Source organism: Thunnus maccoyii, chromosome 2, assembly GCF_910596095.1.
Source record: "Thunnus maccoyii chromosome 2, fThuMac1.1, whole genome shotgun sequence".
Classification (NCBI taxonomy): Eukaryota; Metazoa; Chordata; class Actinopteri; order Scombriformes; family Scombridae; genus Thunnus; species Thunnus maccoyii.
The window spans coordinates 1273154-1291126 of record NC_056534.1 but is presented as its reverse complement, the minus strand read 5'-3'; the positions used below and the strand labels follow the sequence as shown (position 1 = coordinate 1291126).

The following is a 17973-nucleotide window of genomic DNA, read 5'->3' as shown; positions in this document are numbered from 1 at the left end:
AGACTGCTGAAGCCTCATATAAGCTTCACAGAGACTTTCAAATGCATTTCATATGGGCACCTGACTGTTGTTGAAAGAAACACCTGAAAAATTGTGAACCTGTCCTTTAAGGTCAAAAAGGTGTAGACTGTTTTAATTTAAATGGTTTTTAAAGGGGCTGTAGTGTCAGTGTGCAGGTCTGGGTAGGTTTGGTCCAACTACAAAACAACAAGATAATCAAAAGTTAATTTCCGTCAATATGCACAGAGCAAAACTTCAGTCAGTGGAAAGAATAAAAACATGATTTTGACAGAGCGCCTGTAAGAACTGATCAATTAAATTTGGTTAAAGTAAACAAGATAAAAGAGCAGAATTATTAACATTGGTTTATTGTGTTATTTCATTAATAATCTTGTTACCTCATTAGACCTGTTCCCACAAAATATGTGATTTCACTCAAGTATAACAGTAGAAAGATGCTTGGACACCCTCTAAATTCTGTTTTGAGCATTGATACTGCTAATTTACGGTGACTATAATCAATATCATGGACATAATCCACAGTCTTATCTATCAGTGTGTAATGTGTTGGTCGTGGCTTGTAGTGATGGACCTACAGAGAATTATCAGAATGATAATATTGCTCCATAACTGCTGGATGTGGAAATAAGCAACTGTTGGCTAACAAGTTCAACATGTCAACATAAAATCTGCTGATGTGTCAGAGTTGTGCTCACTACTTGTTTTTCATGAAACTAGCAGACAAAACATCAGTTAATGCAGGTTTAAACAAAGAATCAGGATGCATCTAATGATTTATTGATAAACTAACTAAAAATAGAAAATAAACTCCTGTAACTTTCTCTCAGCAGTGTATTTAATGTCCAGTTCAGTCTCTCAGTGTCACTCAGGTGGTGTTTGCTGTTCAGATGTTTGATCACAGCACTTTCAGCGTCTTCAGTTTGTACCGTTCGTCCTTCTGGAGCTCAGACAGCAGCCTCAGACCTGATTCTCCTAGATGACTCTTGTTCAGCTCCAGCTCTCTGAGGTGAGAAGGGTTGGACCTCAGAGCCGAGGCCAGAGACACACAGCTGCTCTCTGTGCACTCTGATAACCTGAGAGACAAACACATTGTTTTAACACCACAGTAACAGAAATCATAACTTGCTTTCAGGCTGTCAGGTGTCTGCTGGAATCATGTATGTGGAAACCTAATTTAATGGCTAGGCTGACTACAAACACACTGTAGAACATGGAGGAGGATGTAGGCACAGCTTGGTTCCTTTGCTAAGCTGCTGCGTCCACATAGAGACAATAATTGACTGTAATATTCTGAAGATTCTATATTTTGATTATTTACTTTATGCTTTGAAATATATTATTTTCTTCATTGGAGACCATTTATCTGCCATTTCTACAGTGAAATCTTTATTCATTTGACCCGTCATGCTCTGTAGTGTTTAACATGATTTCAAAAGACCATAATGTCTTAGTGACCTCACCTCTTTAACTCACATTATTAACTTGGTGTTTTGGTCCTCAGACCATCAGGTAAAAACTTTTTCCCAAAATCACATATAATAACAATATTATAATAGCTTTCATATTAACTTTATTTATATTGCACTTTTCAAAAACAGGGTTACAAAGTGCTGTACCTACATAAAATAGAGTACATGACACAATGCAATATATATATATATATATATATATATATATATATATATATAGTTTGACGTCAGAGTAAACTAAACTTATAAATTACATTCATTAATTTTCAGAGCTGGCTCCCAGTAAAGAAAGAATTACAGACAATTGTTTTAACTTTGATGTAAAAAATAAAAAACAAAAAACATCTGAGAAGTGTCACCTGAGTATCTCCAGTCTACACTGGTGATTGCTCAGCCAATCAGAGAGCAGCTCCACTCCCTGGTCCATCAGCCGGTTGTAGCTGAGGTCGAGATCTCTGAGAGCAGAGGAGCCTCTGAGTGCAGAGGTTAAAGACTGGCAGCCGCCTGCCGTTAATGTGCAGCATCTCAGGCTGGAACGAGACATTTAAAAAGAGTTTTCAGTTTCTGTGGACGTGTCTGAAAGATTCCCTCATGAAACAAAAATATTATTCAAAAGTTTGCAGTTTGAGAAACGGGACTACAATGGAGATAACAGCAGATTTTTTTCATTTTTATAGATTTTTTCTTCACCAAATTAGATAAATGTTTATGAGTTTTATCTCCCAAGTTTTTTTGAGAGTTAGTCTGTGTGAACACAGACTTCTCCGAAGGGTGAAGCCTAATGATTTTGGTGACTCCATGACTTTTACTTGAGCACCACCCTCAGGAATTTAAAAAAAAAAAAAGATTAAAAAAAAAAGTGATAACCAGTCCCTCAAGGAAATTGTGATTTTGAGATTGCAAGTTCAAAAAATATTTACAAGATTTTTTTAAATTTATTTTTCCGATTGTCAATTTTGCTAAATTACAGCAATTTTTCTGCATGAAACGTCCAAATCAACAGCCGCTTGTGATTTGGACCAATCGTGGTGTTTGGTGTGGTGGTAACTGATGTCATTCAGGTGGAAGATGGACAAATCTCACCCGCCAACAAAACAAAAAACATTTCCCAAATGTTTCCAAATGTTTCTAAATGAGGTTTGATTCAGTTAGTCAGAGGAGTACAAGCTGATGTTGTTCAGACAGCAAAGATGGACAAAATCTACCTCAAACATAAACATGAAACTAGATTTTTATGTTGACGGATTTATTTTAATGGCATTATTGACTGATTTTATTTGGTGCTAATGTTGAAAGTTTATTTAATAAAGGTTATGAAATGAAACTCAGGTACAGTATTTTTTTTATTTTTATATAACTTGGAGTCCATGGTTCTCATGTTCAGAAAATACATAAAACATTAGAACTGAAATATAGTTGCTTCTGTGATATGCAGGATGTTTTTTATCCAAGGAAGTCATTACATATGACTATTCAGTGGTAGTAGTTTTTTTAAAAATCGCATTATTTTCCTTTGCTTACAATTTTTCCAAATTCATGCAATTTTACAACAAAAAGAGCACATAAAACATCACAAATTGTACCATAATTTTTGAGAAAAGACGATGCAAAATCAAATATTTTTGGCGACAAAATCACAAAAAACTGCAAAATCCTGGCGGGAGTGTGTAATGTAATTATGTGATAATGACTCACTTCAGTGTCTCCAGTCGGCAAAGAGACTCTGCCAAGAACTCAGAAAGGAGTTGGACGCCGTGGTCTCGGAGGTCATTTCTTGCCAGATCCAGAACCCTCAGGTGGGCGGGGTTTGACCTCAGACTGGAAGCCAGAGCAGCACAGCCGCTGTCTGTGATTCGACAACCAGCCAGTCTGTTGGGGAAAATATAGGTGGTTAGATGGTTACATACAGTGCCAGACCCCTGTACATGCAAACCTGCCCACTGCCCTGACCCAGTGACTCCACATACAAACCAGTAAGTCATCATTTCTGATCTGACCAATCAGTCAGTGCTGAGGTGTTTTAAAGTCATCCTTGTTTTGCAGCCAAACATAATGTCAATGCATTTTTTCAATGTTAGCAGTTTTTTATTATTAAAAAGAAGGAAGGTCATCTGATGGATTACCTGAGCTCTACACTAACTGAGCGACCACAGACATACAGTTCATATAACTGCAGTACGGCCTGGTTCAGCAGCCGATCTGTGAAACTTCAAGTTTTAATTTAAATAATTGTCTGTTGAATCACTATCTATTGCCGAATGAAGTAACAAAATGGTGATTGAGCCTTTGGCCTGCTGATGAAAGCTCTTGCATTTGCAATATTATGATTATTATGAACCGGGCGTTGGCGGAGACTTTCCCGCCATGCATTCAAATCAGTGGAGCTGACGCAACAGACTCACTCTGCATTGGCTTGTGTGTGAAGCGGCTTATCTTTTAAAAGCTTACTCTTATCGGCTTTTTACTGGCAAGGCTTTTATTGCCTGTACAGTAAGTGTCTCTCCTGTGCTGCGCTGTGTACAACACACACGCGGAGGGCTGAGCCCCGCCCCTCGCCACTCCTCACAGCAGAGGAGAGGAGACAAAGCAGTGCAGCCATAAATGACATTAAAACAATCATCTCTGCTGCCTTTTGCTCTCATTTATAGTTGCGCTCTATCCTCTCCTCTCCACTCAACCCGTGTTTCAGCGCAGACTCCTTGTGTGTGTGTGCTGCACACACAGCAGAGAAGAGGACACTGAACCAGATACCAGGAAGTACTTGAGTTGATGGCAACTACATTTGTTACGTTACTGTGAGTGCAATAAAAGCTTTGCGAGTAAAAAGCCAATAACAGTCATTTATTAATGTTATCTACGCAAAAGAACAACACACCTGCAATTACCACTTATCACCATATGGTGCTGCAAATGTCTTCTGACCCCTTGCATGTTTTAAACTGAGAATACAAAATTCTGCCCTCCGAAAGAGTCCCTCAGTTTAAACTTTTATACATCAGTCTATCAAGCTGCTTAACCAAGATGATTGTACTGTTAACTGAGATCTGAATCCAGAGATATGATGTGATATGATTGATTGTTATGACTGTTAGATTTGTTATGTCAGGCTGTAAAAACTTTCATATGTATAATTGTATGTTTGATCTGTGTGTCAATCTCTTAATTAGAACTGCGTAGTGAATGAATTTCACTGTAAGCCAACAATAAAGTCATATCGTTTCATATATTCACGCTGAGTTTTGTCTTTGAGGACTGTCTCACCTCAGTGTTTCCATTTTGCAGTTTGGATCCTTCAGCAGAGACGCGAGCTCCATCACTCCAGCATCTTCCAGTATGTTCGCTCCAAGATCCAACTCCCTCAGCTTGGATGGGTTTGAAGCCAAAGCTGAGGCCAGAGCTGCTGCACACTCCTTTTGTAGGTTTGTGTTGAAAAGCCTTTACAAAAAATAAAATAAAAATGTCAGTCTCCTTATTCAAAGTCCCAGATGTTGTTTAGTTTTATTCACTCAACACTGTGTGTGGTCCCTGTCAATGCTAACTCCATCGATGGTTGGGCAGGGGTTCTACCTCCATGATGTGGTGTTTCCTGCTGCTTCTCTTCACCTGCCTCTAAGGAGCTCCATGCAGGTGTAACAAACAGGAAGTTTACACTTTCCTTCTAAAATTCCATGCACCTACATGCAGGACCAACCATAGGAGTCCCTTTTGGTGCAACAAGAACAATCATTCTCAAAAGCTTTCAGCCTGTGAATGTCTGACCAAGCATTCATATACATATACATAAACATTTATATGCCACTAAATTGTATTCCCAATTACATTTTACAGGCACTGTAATGCTTTGGCAAGTTGCAAAAATTTTGATGCTGAACATACAAGTGACATGTTCACAGACAACCTAGTTCTTCTGATCTTGCAGCACAATATCAGCTAGTAGAAACTACAGCAGTGTCCGTAGTTGTGTTCATACGCTGGCAGCATTTGGTTAGAGTCAGAGAAAGATCATAGTCCTTGTTAAATACAGAAAAAGGCCATCAGGGACTGAAGGTCAACATGTTTATGAACATTGTAGTGAAACCACAATCTTTCACTAACCTGAACCAAAGTGCTTTTGTTGTCTAAACCTGAACACACACAGGACTCAGGATGTGAATCCGGATCTCAGCTGTCAGAGTCCTGCATCTTGTAGCCCCCCATCCATCCTGACCTCCTCCCTCCCACTGATATATAAAATGTAGCTTCATTCATTCCACGAAACCTTACTGTGCACTTCATCCAGGCAGAGATTATGTTTGATAATGGAACGTAATTACAAATATTCAGTAGTATATTAAAGTAATTTGTAGGAGACGGGGTCGCAGAAATGACACCACAGGTCTCTTGCTGCAGGAAACTAAACATTTTCAGTGGCTGCATAACAAAAACTAGAAGATTTGATTGTTCCTTCAGTTTAATGTTTAGCATAGTGTAGAACTTTATAATGTTAAATACACAAAAAGAGAAAATTGATATATAAGGTGCCATCTCTTTGTGTCAAGTACAGAGATAAGCCAGGATGTGTTTAGCTTAGCTAGTTTAGCTTAGCACAAAGCCGAGAAGCAAGGGGAAACTGCTAGCCTAGCTCCATCGAAACTAAAGAAGAGTAAGTCTTCTAAGAACTCCAAACCTATCTTATTTACACTTTATATCTTGTTAGCTAACAGGCTAGTCAGCAGTCCATCCTGCAGCCAGCTGGGGTTAGTTGACAGTAGAGTTAGAACAGAGATCAAATCTGACAAACCCACTATCAGTTCAGGACAAATTCAGGTCAACAAATAGCTGCAACAGCTTAGAGCTGGGTGCTGCATTTCTTCCACTATTGAAAGGCTAGCAGTTTCTCTCAGTTTTTATACTAAACTAGGCTACATGTCATGGACCTATCTCTGTATTCAACACAGAAAGGAAATTGATAGTCAAAGTCAAATAGTGATTGTGATCTTATCATCTGACTCTGGGCAAAACAGTAAGACAGAGAATTTCCTAAAATGCTGAATTGTCATTAAACCTTTACGCTGAATGAATTTGAAGACTGGTTTGAGTCTCACCTTTGCAAAAGCTTACCATAGTCTCTCCAGCTGGCAGTCAGGATGCTTCAGAAAGCCACAGAGCTGAGCAACTGCCTGTCCTCCAAAACTGTTCTTGCTCAGATCCAGGTTTTTCAGGTGAGAAGGGTTTGAGCTGAGAGCCAAAGCCAGAGATTTGCATCCGTCCTCTGTAATGCCACACGCACATAACCTGCAGACAGGATAAAATAGGTGGCACTCAGATGTGCTGTGGATATTCATGGTTCCGTCACTTTGGTGACCCACTGGTGTTCCTTTGCAACATTAGAGCAAAATGTTTAAAAAAAGATGTTAAAAAAACACATGAAGTCCAGTCTGAGCGTTCTAACAGTAGTCGCACGGCCAGAGATCAGATATGAATTAGATCTAGGACCAAATATGCAAGCGGCCCAGATCTGATATGAAAACATCTAATTTGGTTTGTTCACGCTTCTGTGAAAAAAATCAGATCTGAGTCACTTGGAGGCAAAAAAATTAGGTAAAAGGATTTGGGCCTTTTCAGCATGTATTGTGAACGTAGCTTAAGAGTAGAATAATCATCAGGATGTTGTTAACATTTTACCTCAGTGTTTCCAAAGAGCATTTGTTGAGAACTTCTGAAAGCACTTTCAGTCCTCCACTATGAAACTTATTGTAGCTGAGATCCAGTTCTTTCAGGTGGGAGGAGTTGGAAGACAGACCAGTTGCCAAAGATTGACATCCTTTTGTTGTGATGCTACAGTCTTTCAAACTACACAAAAAGAAACAATATAAGTGTTATAGTTGCCTAACACCAGTGCCACATTTTTGTCAGTTCCGAACTTTTTTGCAACTGGAGGAAGATATATTATTTGGTCATCATGGTCATGTGGTAATGGAGAACTGAATATAAACAATAAAGCAGAACTGTAGAGAACAGTACACATAGTTTAACTAAAAAGAAGCCCCAGATGAATCAAGAAAGAAGAATTTAATTCAAAGAACAAAGCTCTTCAGATTGGTACTTTTTCCACCTGAACATCTAGCTATAGACAATTAAAACCACTGAAAATGTTTATAGTTTTTGGTACCAAATGCAATTAAAATACTGAAGGCATTGCCTGGTTAAGCTTCCTTCATAAGCAAAATTTTCCATCAACCCTCTTTGTTTTTTAATGTTGTTTTAATACCCCTTTTATATTTCTTTCTCCAGTAAACAAGATGTAATACAGCCTGTCAATTAAAGGTACAGCAGTTGGTGGAGTAGATGGAAGGTGGACTTTTTCTCTTTATCTTTTCTCTCTCTTGTTGTAGCTAGACTAACAGCATCCATTGCTTCAAGTCTTTGTGCTAAACTAGACATAACAACTCTTGGGCTGAGGAGAGGATTTTAGTTTAAAACCTGTTTGAATATGGAAAATGTACATGATCACCACTAGATATGAGATATGAGATATTTGAGGGGAAACATCTATTGTATTTTCACAGCAATAGATACTGCATCTACTCATTGAAAGAAAAGAGAATTATTCCCACTTTGAGTGTCCCACAGCCCTTATTACTTGTACTGTATTATAAATCCCTCAACATACAGATGAATTGGGGTTATAGGCAGAAGTAAAAAAGCTGCTCCAGCTCAATGTGGTGGCTCCTCACTTGTAAACCAGCATATAACACTGTAAGGTACATACAGGATTTCACTTTTTTCCAGGAGATCCTGTAGAAGCAGTTATATGATGAAAATATATTCATCATATGTCATTAAAGCTTATCTAAAATACTTTTCAGTAAAATGCTAACAACTGCAGTTGAGATGTCTTTTCTGTTTCGTGCTGTTAGCAGATGCTAACAATGAACCTCAACTTTTAAAAAAAAAGGAAAGTTTAAGCCTAATGTCAGACTCAGACTACACAACATTTTTGTCTGATAAGACTTTACAGTGTCAAATTAGGCATCTATAGTGTTTACATAAATGTTAACATAAAGTCTTGCTGTGACCTGGCTGAGAAACATGAGAGACTACACATTGTTACCCAACCAATCATAGTCTTTCAGAACCTGTATGATGTCATCGGAAAGAGGTGCCAAGAACTGACTTCCAGGACCAAGAAGGTAAACAAACAGTGCATATGGTAGCAGTGTATATGGTCTGAAACAGTGTACATGGTGTGTGTGTAATCTGGCTGTTGCCATAGCACCACAAATCTTTCCTCAGAGTTTCAACTCGCAGCATGAACTGCATCAACATGACTCCTCTTTTGCTTTGGTATGTTTATAGTTGTGTGCAAAAGAGTGTTCTGTGCATCTATTGGTCAACATCACAGAACACGTTGTTGAAGTTGTCCAACAGGAATTACCTCAGCTTTTGGAGAGAGAAGGTAAAAAAATTCTGACGTCTTTTCATTGGGACGTCGTGAAGCATCCCAGATGCGGCTTTGGTTGTTGTCCACTGTGATACAGTAAGCCGGATGAAACAGTTGTTGCACTGGGTCGAGCTATTATCAGGCTGATATCATGTAGTCTGAACCTGGCTTTGCTCCATGAAATATGTTTTACTTAAATAAATTCTGAGTGGCATGGGACCAACCAGCAACTGCTAAAAACGGAGCTGATATCTATTAGCTTGGTGCTAGTGTTATGTTTCTTTTACATTATCATGTGTTTGAGATTTGTATGAAATTATGCATTTCTTCTGATTACAGTGACAGAAATCAGGAGTTTGATGATTCAAAGTAATTCCTGCTGATTTAATGAGTGACTCCACACAAACAGCACTTTCACATCCAGACTGAGGTCGGACAGAAGCTACGTTCATGTACTTTCAAGGTCTGTGTCACACCCAATTTCACACTTTTGTTTTAAGACTGAAGAACTTCCACATTCACACAGATGACCTTCATCTGTCTACCACTTTCACTAGCAGTAGAAATGTCTACACTTCTACTCTGAGACCACAGGGATGAGAGAGACACATAAATCAGCTGCTGCATTCATCTATATACTGTGCAGCACCTAAACTTTGGTGCCTGGATGTGCAAAGATCGTTTTACCTGAGTCTCTGGAGTTTGCAGTTAGGATTTTTGAGGCCATCAGAGAGAAGCTTTATTCCTGAATCCTGCAGTTGATTACTGCTCAGGTCTAGCTCCTCCAGACTAGAAGACTTAAAGCTGAGAACTGATGAAATAAACTCACAGCATCTATCAGTGAGGTTACAGTCACCTAACCTGGAGTGAAAAACAAAATGACTGTTAACATCTTGTAAACATTCTCCTCTAAGCATTTGGGTATGTTGAAGCCAAATACTTACAAAGCTTTCTTTGATGCTTTGAGCACTGGCAGCATCCTCTCCAGAACTTCATTTGACTTGTAGTATTTCTTCAGGTCAAACACATCCAGGTCTTCATTAGAAACAAGCAATATAAAGGCCAAAGCTGACCAATGTGCAGGTGAAATTTTACTAACATCTCCTGAGCTCTGGTACTTTTGGACTTGCTCTACTAGAGACTGGTCACCAAGTTCATTTAAACACTGGAAAAGATTGATGCTCTTGTCGGTATAGGACAGTTTCTTGATCTTCTCGTGAATGTAGGTGATTGTCTCCTGGTTGTTCAATGGACTTCTTACATTAAATCCAAACCCCTTCTGAAGAAGGCTCTGATTCTTGTCCTGTGACAGACCAAGCAGGAAGCGCAGAAACAAGTCCCATTGTCCGTGATCACTGGCTAAAGCCATATCCACTGCGTTCTTGTGGAGGAGGACGATAAGGCTTTCTCCTTTCTCTGATCTCACTTTAACCTTTGACTGGCTGGGAAGCAGATTTTGTCCACTCTCTATGAAGGTCTCCAATACATACAGAGCTGCAAGAAACTCCTGCACACTTAAATGTACAAAAGAGTAAACCTCCTGTCTGTGAAGACCTGATTCTCTCCTTATGATCTGTGTACAAACTCCTGAGTAAACTGCAGCTTCTTTCAGATCAATTTGGCACTCCTTCAGATCTTTTTCATAGAAGATTATGTTGCCCTTCTGTAGCTGTTCAAATGCCAGCTTTCCCAATTTCATGATCACATCTTTATCCCTTTCTTTTTTTCTTTCTTTGTCTGTTTCAACCTCCTGATAATCCTTCTCGTTTTTCCGTGTTGTTTGGATAATCAGGAAGTGTGTGTACATTTCAGTCACAGTCTTGGGTAACTCACTTTCATGAGTTCCTGTGAGGAGACTCTGGAGAGCTGTGGCTGAAATCAAACAGAACATTGGGATGTGGCACATGATGTACAGAGTTCTCATCGGCTTTGACTGAAGATGATCGGAGATCTTTTGAGCCACATCCTGGTCACTGATTTTCTTTCGAAAGTACTCCTCCTTCTGCTCATCATTAAAGCCTTGTACCTCGGTCACCCTGTCGATGCACTCAGGAGGAATCTTACTGGCTGCGGCCGGTCTACTTGTGATCCAGATCGAGGCTTTGTGAAGCAGTTTTCCTGCAATTAAGTTGGTCAGTAAGACATCTACTGTTGTAGTTTTTGTAACGCTGCGGCACATCTCATTTTTCTCAAAGTTCAGAGGGAATTTGCCTTCATCCAGGCCATCGAAGATGAACAAAACACTAGAACTCTTGTAGTCTGAAGGTTCCAAATCCTTCACTTCTTCAAAATAGTGACCTATTAAATCCATGAGACTATAATCTTTGTCTTTTATTAAATTCAAGTCTCTGAATGTGAATGGAAATATGAGCTGAAAGCTTTGGTTGGCTTTTCCAACAGCCCAGTCCTGAGTGAATTTCTGCACAGCAACAGATTTTCCAATGCCAGCAATTCCCTTCGTCAGAACTCTCTGAGGAGGGTTCTCTTCGTTTGGCAAAGTTTTCAAAATGTCATTGAGTTGGATTTTCTTCTCCTCACTCACACACCTTCTACATTCTAATTCAACCACTTCATGTTCACTGTTAACCTCCCCACTGCCTCCCTCTGTGATGTACAGCTCTGTATAGAGTTTGTTTAAAGGAGTTGATGATCCATCTTCCTTTGTTACTTGTAACAGATTCTTTGTTGAATTTTCAAGGTAAGATTTTAGTTCATCTTGGCACCTTTGGATGTTTTCTGAAAGATAATAAAAATATAGTTACATGAAAATTTATTTACTCATATTCTTCCAAGTTAGCAAATATGTATCTGTGCATGTGTGTGCTATTTTTCAGACCAACTCAAAACAAAAACCCAAGAACCAGATGTGAACCACACCGGGTCCAGACTTGAGAGTGCCTTGGATTTGGATCTGGTTAAAGGATAGGATCAGGTTTTTTCAAGTCTATCTTAATACAATATTGATGCGTCATTATGTATGTGGGAATGGGTTTTGCTCATTGCAACAATTCCTACTCGCCATACTGACCCTTAATTCTCTCTGAATGTTACTACAGTGTAAGAAAAGGGGATTCAAATCCACAGCCCTTGTTCCAAAGTTCAGCTTATGCCAATATGATGCTTCAGCAGTCTTAGATAAATCGAATCGGTATCTTCTAAAGTCACAGTCTGTTTAGTACAAAATTCCCTCTTTGTGTACCCACTGAGTAAAGTTCTTCGCTGATCTGTGGTGGAGACATAAATTTAGGTTGTGGTGTGCAAGTCTGTTGATGTTCTCTGGCTTTTACTACTCAAAACATGCTCAGAGTGATTTGTTTATTTGCAGATTTGATAGCTGGATTATTTTTGCAGTCTACATTTTTAGACATTAATATTTTGACCGCTCCAACTCTTTGAGTGTTTTGCGGTCAATCTCCAGCTGTTCTTGTCCTCAAGACCACCTTGACTTGCTCCTGCCTCTGTGCCTGACATAGAATATCGTTAGCATCTGTGTTTATCTGATGTGTTGTGAAAAAAACAAGCAATGGGAAAATACATTGGGATCTTCTTCGAGAGGTCCTGAAAGGACAAAAGTGCAAGATGAATTTTTGATTGAACCCAAAAGGACTCCAGAATGATGCTTTCTGGTTGAACAAATGATAATCAAATATAAAAAATAAATCTGACTCATTTAGGATCAATATACCAACAAGAGTGCCCTCATGCGGGTAGGCTATTGAGATTAAGATTTATGAGATTTAATCAGAAATCAAAACATTATGTGAAGTACAAGATGGATGTTTGACAGGGAAGACAAGAAAATAGGTGATGGTCATGGAAACGCCTGTCAAATCAGAAATATGATGAAATCTGAAGGAGAGCCTTGTGTCTTTTGTGTCTACAACTCTATACTTGAATTTTTCATTTGAAGAACTGAGAGATTTCATGACAGGAAACATGCAGTAAAGTGATTTTCTGTAATTTTACCTTTGGTTTTGGGAGAAACGACATTAGTCTCGTCTGTCCTGGCAGGAGCTTGGACTGAAACAGAAACATGCAACATCTCTTGAGAAAAGCAAAATAATTAAAGGTATTATGGTGGTTATATTTTAGGCAACTGTATAGTGAAATTTATATGTAAGTATTTATTTGACTTATAAATTCAGGAGAAACATTTACCATATGTGTTGTTAACATTGACAGTTAGATCCCTTTCAACATGAACATCGCTTAACTGAGGTTGGCTGACAACACATCCATTCTGGGCGCTGATTGTTGTGCTTCCTGTGTCTTTCTGAGTTGTAGCTGAATGGGAAGAGACAAAATTATCAGGAAACAGGAACCAGAACTCAATTTCCTTTCGTCAACACCTGGACTGTGTAGCAGGAGTTCAGATATTATGTTTTGTTAGAGCTCATCTAGGAAAGACCTAAAAGATCGTGAGCAAAGAAATCTTGGTAAAAATTTGGTATATGGGACTGACACATTTAAATTGAAATTTACCAGACAGCATTTGTTGAACAGTTGTTGACCCTCAGAAGCAAGAATGTAAAAATGTTAAAAAAAAAAACATGTTAAAAACCAAAAGGTGACCTCAGTAGAAAAACTGTTCACTCCCTGTCTCTGCATTTTTGCTGCAAAATCAATTAATTGCTAAAATTAGCAATATTAAATTAAAATAAATGAGTTTTGAAGTATCAAAACTCTGTTTATAGGAGTGAAGTCATCTTAAAGATGTCTAATTTCTTTTCTTTTCTTTCAGGAGTTTTTTGTCTGTACAACTGCAATAACATTTTTAAGAAATACTGTAAGGCCCATACAAGAATCACCACCTTAACATGGTGGAGGGGTTTGTGTACCCCCATGACCCTGGTAGCTGCGTTGTCAGGGGCAACAGCTACATATACATCTTTTCTGTTTGCAAAGACCAAATTAGTGGGAGGACCAGGGGTCCATGTACCCTCCATCCAAAGCTGTGTTCAACTTGTTTGATAACAGGATAAACAAACATACAATGCATTGTGTGCCTGATCACAAAAATCAAATGCCTGTCCTATTGATTTTCTCTATACATACATATATACATGCACATATATATATATATATAACAAATATAGAGTTATATGCAGTGATCTCCCTCGCATGTTAATGGCAGGTGTAAACAGGGCCTTAGTAACAAAGAGAAGGAGGACTCCTGTTAAGGACCATCTGTGTTCACAAAATATACCTGCTGTTGTACACTTATGACATTAATAATAATCATCAACAAACCAGCTGTACAGATATTCAAAAAACACGTTTTATCTACTTTCTTATTGTTGTTTTTTAATGTTTGTATCTTGCTGTATATTATTGTTGGGTATTTTATTCAATTTAACTGCTGTATAAAGCTTTTTTTTATGATTGTCAACCAATAGAATCATCAGGCACCACACAGAACAGACAGCAAAGCCCTTTTCAATCAAACTAATTTTTTAAACAGAGGTGAAGAAACATCTGTCTGACAGTCTCAACAAACACTGAACACTAAAGCTTCAGAAACTTAAGGTAAAGAAGTGTATTGCTGAACTACTGTATGTGACTGCATTAGACTGCGTTCATGTTATTGTGTCCATCTCCTGTACAGTATCTAACCTGCAGGTGTAAAGAAATGGAGCAAGATCAAAGAACAGACTATGTAAGCTTTTAAACTGTCTGCTAGCTTTGGATCTGAAGAGGAAATGGACTTTTGCGCTGCTCAAACTGCTACAGAAGAGGAAACTCTAAACTGCCGACTAACCACAGAGGAAACCTGCTGCTGAGTCACAGTTTGTGTTTTGTTCACTTTTAAACCTTTCAGAGTTGACACAATTTTTATCAGAAGTCATGACAGCTGACTGGTAAATGAGAAGGCTGTTTGGACCAAGCAGGTTTGACTTGAGCTAATCTTATTTGAAAGTCAGTAGATTCTTATCTGGCTGATCAGTTTTTGTTGTGAAGACAGCGTCACAATGCCCGTTTGTAACTTGATGTATGTGCAGAGTTTTTTTTTCACATTCATCTGCTGAAGGAGGAAAGTTTATCTGTGCTCAGCTTAAATCTCAGTTTAACACCTGGACATACCTGCAGGATTTGTGAAATCACAACTAGTTTGGAGCCAATTGTGGTCCAGTATGCAACTTACACAAGTGTGATGTGGAAACTTGAAGCCTCCAGTGCACAAACACTAAGAATGGACTTTACAGTGAAGCACGAGACATCTGGTGTCCGGCAGGAAAATTTTTTAGAAATTAACAATATTTACAGATTCACAGATTCTGGATTTTTACTTCTTCTTTTACTACGAACTGCCTTTGTGGTTTCAAAAATTAGAACATTTTATAATAATATATAATTACTGTCACTCAGACTGTTAACTGGAACAGTTAACACTGGAACAAGAGAGATCACATTTTAACTTCTTTGCATTGGGTTCTCGTATATGTTGTACTCTTATGTGCCCATATGAAGATGCACTCAACCTCAGATCTTGCAACAAAACTCTGCTCGCAGTCCCCAATCTCATCTTAAAACTTGCATGTGAAAACATTTGAAGACATTTCTGAATTAATTGGTCTTTACGTGCCATGTCACTTTTAACTTCTACTTTGTGTCATACCAATCATTCTTACTATAGATATTTTTTTTGTTTTCTTTTGTTGTTGCTGTTTTGCTGTTAAGCACTTGGTAACACCATCTTGAAAAGTGTTATACAAACAAATTTATTTCTGAACATCAACTGCAAACTCAGAATGTTTTAGATCTTTTTTCATCCCACACTCATCACAGTAACACTCAGTGTACGGCTGAGCAGTTTGTACATCAGGGTGTCAGGTTTCCACTCAACTAGCCAAACAGGTTGGGTCAAATCACCTGTGTTACAGTTACTAATTATAGTCTGACGCACTGTTTTCTCCTGCCTTCAGGCAGACATGTTCAGTCATATTCATGGCTACAACAATCAAAACAAAAGAAAGAACTCTTACTGTGTCTGTTTCCCTTGTGTCTGTTTTGAAGCTGAAGTTCTCATAAAGAAATTAGTAACACTTAACAAGGAATGTTAAAGCCATTTTCTTACCACATTGTGGTGTTGCTGGAACCTCAGCCGGAGGAGTAGGAATCTGGTTTCCCATTCTGCATTCTTTCACCCAACTCCTCTGACTTCAGAGGTAAAGAAGAAACACTGCACAGAGAACAAAACACATTAAATGAAATTTCATTTTATATCAAAAAGCCTCTCCCTGGATTTGCATACTTACTTTCAGCCTAGTTGTTGTTGAGAGGGAAAAAAGCAAGGCTGAATGAAAGTCAAACCGAAGTTACTTCCTCCTCTTTTCATTTCCCCAGTGGCCCAGACTTTCATATGATCACGTGAGATAGCAGGAAATGATTCAGCTTTGTGTTTACATACATTATTACTCATTAGACTCTCACGTCAGTATGGAGACACCTGCCTCTGACTTGCATGCAGTTCACAGTTTTTTTCAGTTGCTTTGGCTTAATTCTCAAATGACAGTTGAAGTCATCAATCCTGAAATCCTTCACATTTTGTTACTTGTTCACAACAGAAAGAACATTTCTCATTTATTATTAACTTCTGCAAATGTTTCAGCACATTTAGGCAAATGACTAAGTACAATCGTCTACAATTTGAACAATTATTGGTTGTATATGTCTTTGTGATCAAAATAGATTACGTTTCTTCTCAGTTGAATAGTTTTACTTTAAATATGTTAGAATTCTTTCACTGTGTAAATCATTACATGCAGAATAGTCCATATAACTGTCAAAATCTGCTGAGCCCATGTTTCATAAATTGCGTTAATATGGAGAGTTAAGTGTGCTAAATGTATAAATCCGTTGTCAAAACACATTTATAGAGACAGGATTACCACAATTTGTGAACATGGAGGAGCCTGCTCAGATCATTGACCACAAAATCAAATGTCTTTGCTTGCTGCAATGGATGCTGCTTGTGATGACATAACAGCAGAAGCATGCAGAGGATGGTTGTGTCATACAAAACAATTCTTCCACCGTTGCATTGCAAGAGAGAGCATTAGATGTGAGGTTGAATTTGTGGCCAAACAAACAGGAGTGACAGAATGTCCCATGATTCCCAGCAATGTAACTTCATTTTGTTACTGTACAACTGAATACTGTATAGTAGGCCTATGTTTTGGGAAGGTGTTATTTACAGAAATGAATTTAAATGCACTCCCATTTTACTCAGTAATCTTTCTTCTTTTGAACACCTTGGTTTTAAGCCAAACAACATTTTTATCCAGGAGTGTGCTGATTTACTATCCCATTTCATGTCAAAGTGTGACAAAATTCTCATTTTAGGTCATTTTAACATCCATAGCTGCTGCCCTTCTTAGACGTTTGTAACTGATTTTATGGACACTTTAGAATCTTTTAACCTCATTCAGGCAACAAGAACCCACACTCTTGATCTAGCTCTGTACAGCAATCTCAGCCCTGACAATTTTGAGATTAAGGATATCTGTGTGTCTGATCACAAAGCAGTTTTATTCAATTTGGTTTTAACCCAATTAACTTTTAATCACAGTACACCCATCTGCCAGTGTGTTTTTAATTCTATGTCTGCTAGCAAGTTTTCTGAGCTTTTTACCATTGTCTTTCCAACTGCCTTTAATCCTAAAGAAGTAAAGAAAAATGTGTTTAATGTTACATGCCCAAAGGGATTGGAAATACAAAAGCAACAAGTCAATGAACGCTCAGGGCTGTCCCACTTTGAATTCAGCGAGTGTTTGATGGCTCTCTGATTAATTTTTAAACACTTTTTGTATACTGCCTTTGTTAGTGCTCCATAGATTTAGCATTGCACTCCTTTAATACTGTCAGACTCATGATGGACAGTAAAAAGAAAAAATGATAAAACTCGAGAGCCAGAGACATCATCTTTTTTAAAACCACACATTCTTCTTCCTTGTGAAAACCTGGCACCTGCTTTACCCATGTAGCATGTATAGTGAACATAACACAAACGATTTACACACACAAACGAGTTGTGACAACTTCTCTCAGTTATATGGTAAT

General features: G+C 38.3%; 1 protein-coding gene across 2 annotated transcripts in view; it reads right to left on the bottom strand.

The window, feature by feature from the left end:
• LOC121907047 (NACHT, LRR and PYD domains-containing protein 12-like) overlaps positions 1–16253 on the bottom strand; it is a 63670-nt gene extending 47417 nt beyond the window's left edge. The window contains exons 1-12 of one of the 2 annotated variants that reach the window (XM_042426389.1): positions 16170–16253; positions 15989–16093; positions 13072–13197; positions 12880–12933; positions 9858–11649; positions 9601–9774; positions 7155–7322; positions 6591–6764; positions 4752–4925; positions 3186–3359; positions 1850–2020; positions 75–1094 (exon numbers count right to left, since the gene is read on the bottom strand). In XM_042426389.1, coding sequence (XP_042282323.1) covers positions 917–1094; positions 1850–2020; positions 3186–3359; positions 4752–4925; positions 6591–6764; positions 7155–7322; positions 9601–9774; positions 9858–11649; positions 12880–12933; positions 13072–13197; positions 15989–16043 — 3240 coding nt within the window. In that variant the 5' untranslated portion in view covers positions 16044–16093; positions 16170–16253 and the 3' untranslated portion in view covers positions 75–916. Of the gene's footprint in view, positions 1–74; positions 1095–1849; positions 2021–3185; positions 3360–4751; positions 4926–6590; positions 6765–7154; positions 7323–9600; positions 9775–9857; positions 11650–12879; positions 12934–13071; positions 13198–15988; positions 16094–16169 lie in introns of those variants that run through there. The other variant, XM_042426369.1, reaches the window with a different exon arrangement.
• Positions 16254–17973: the final 1720 nt, after the last annotated feature.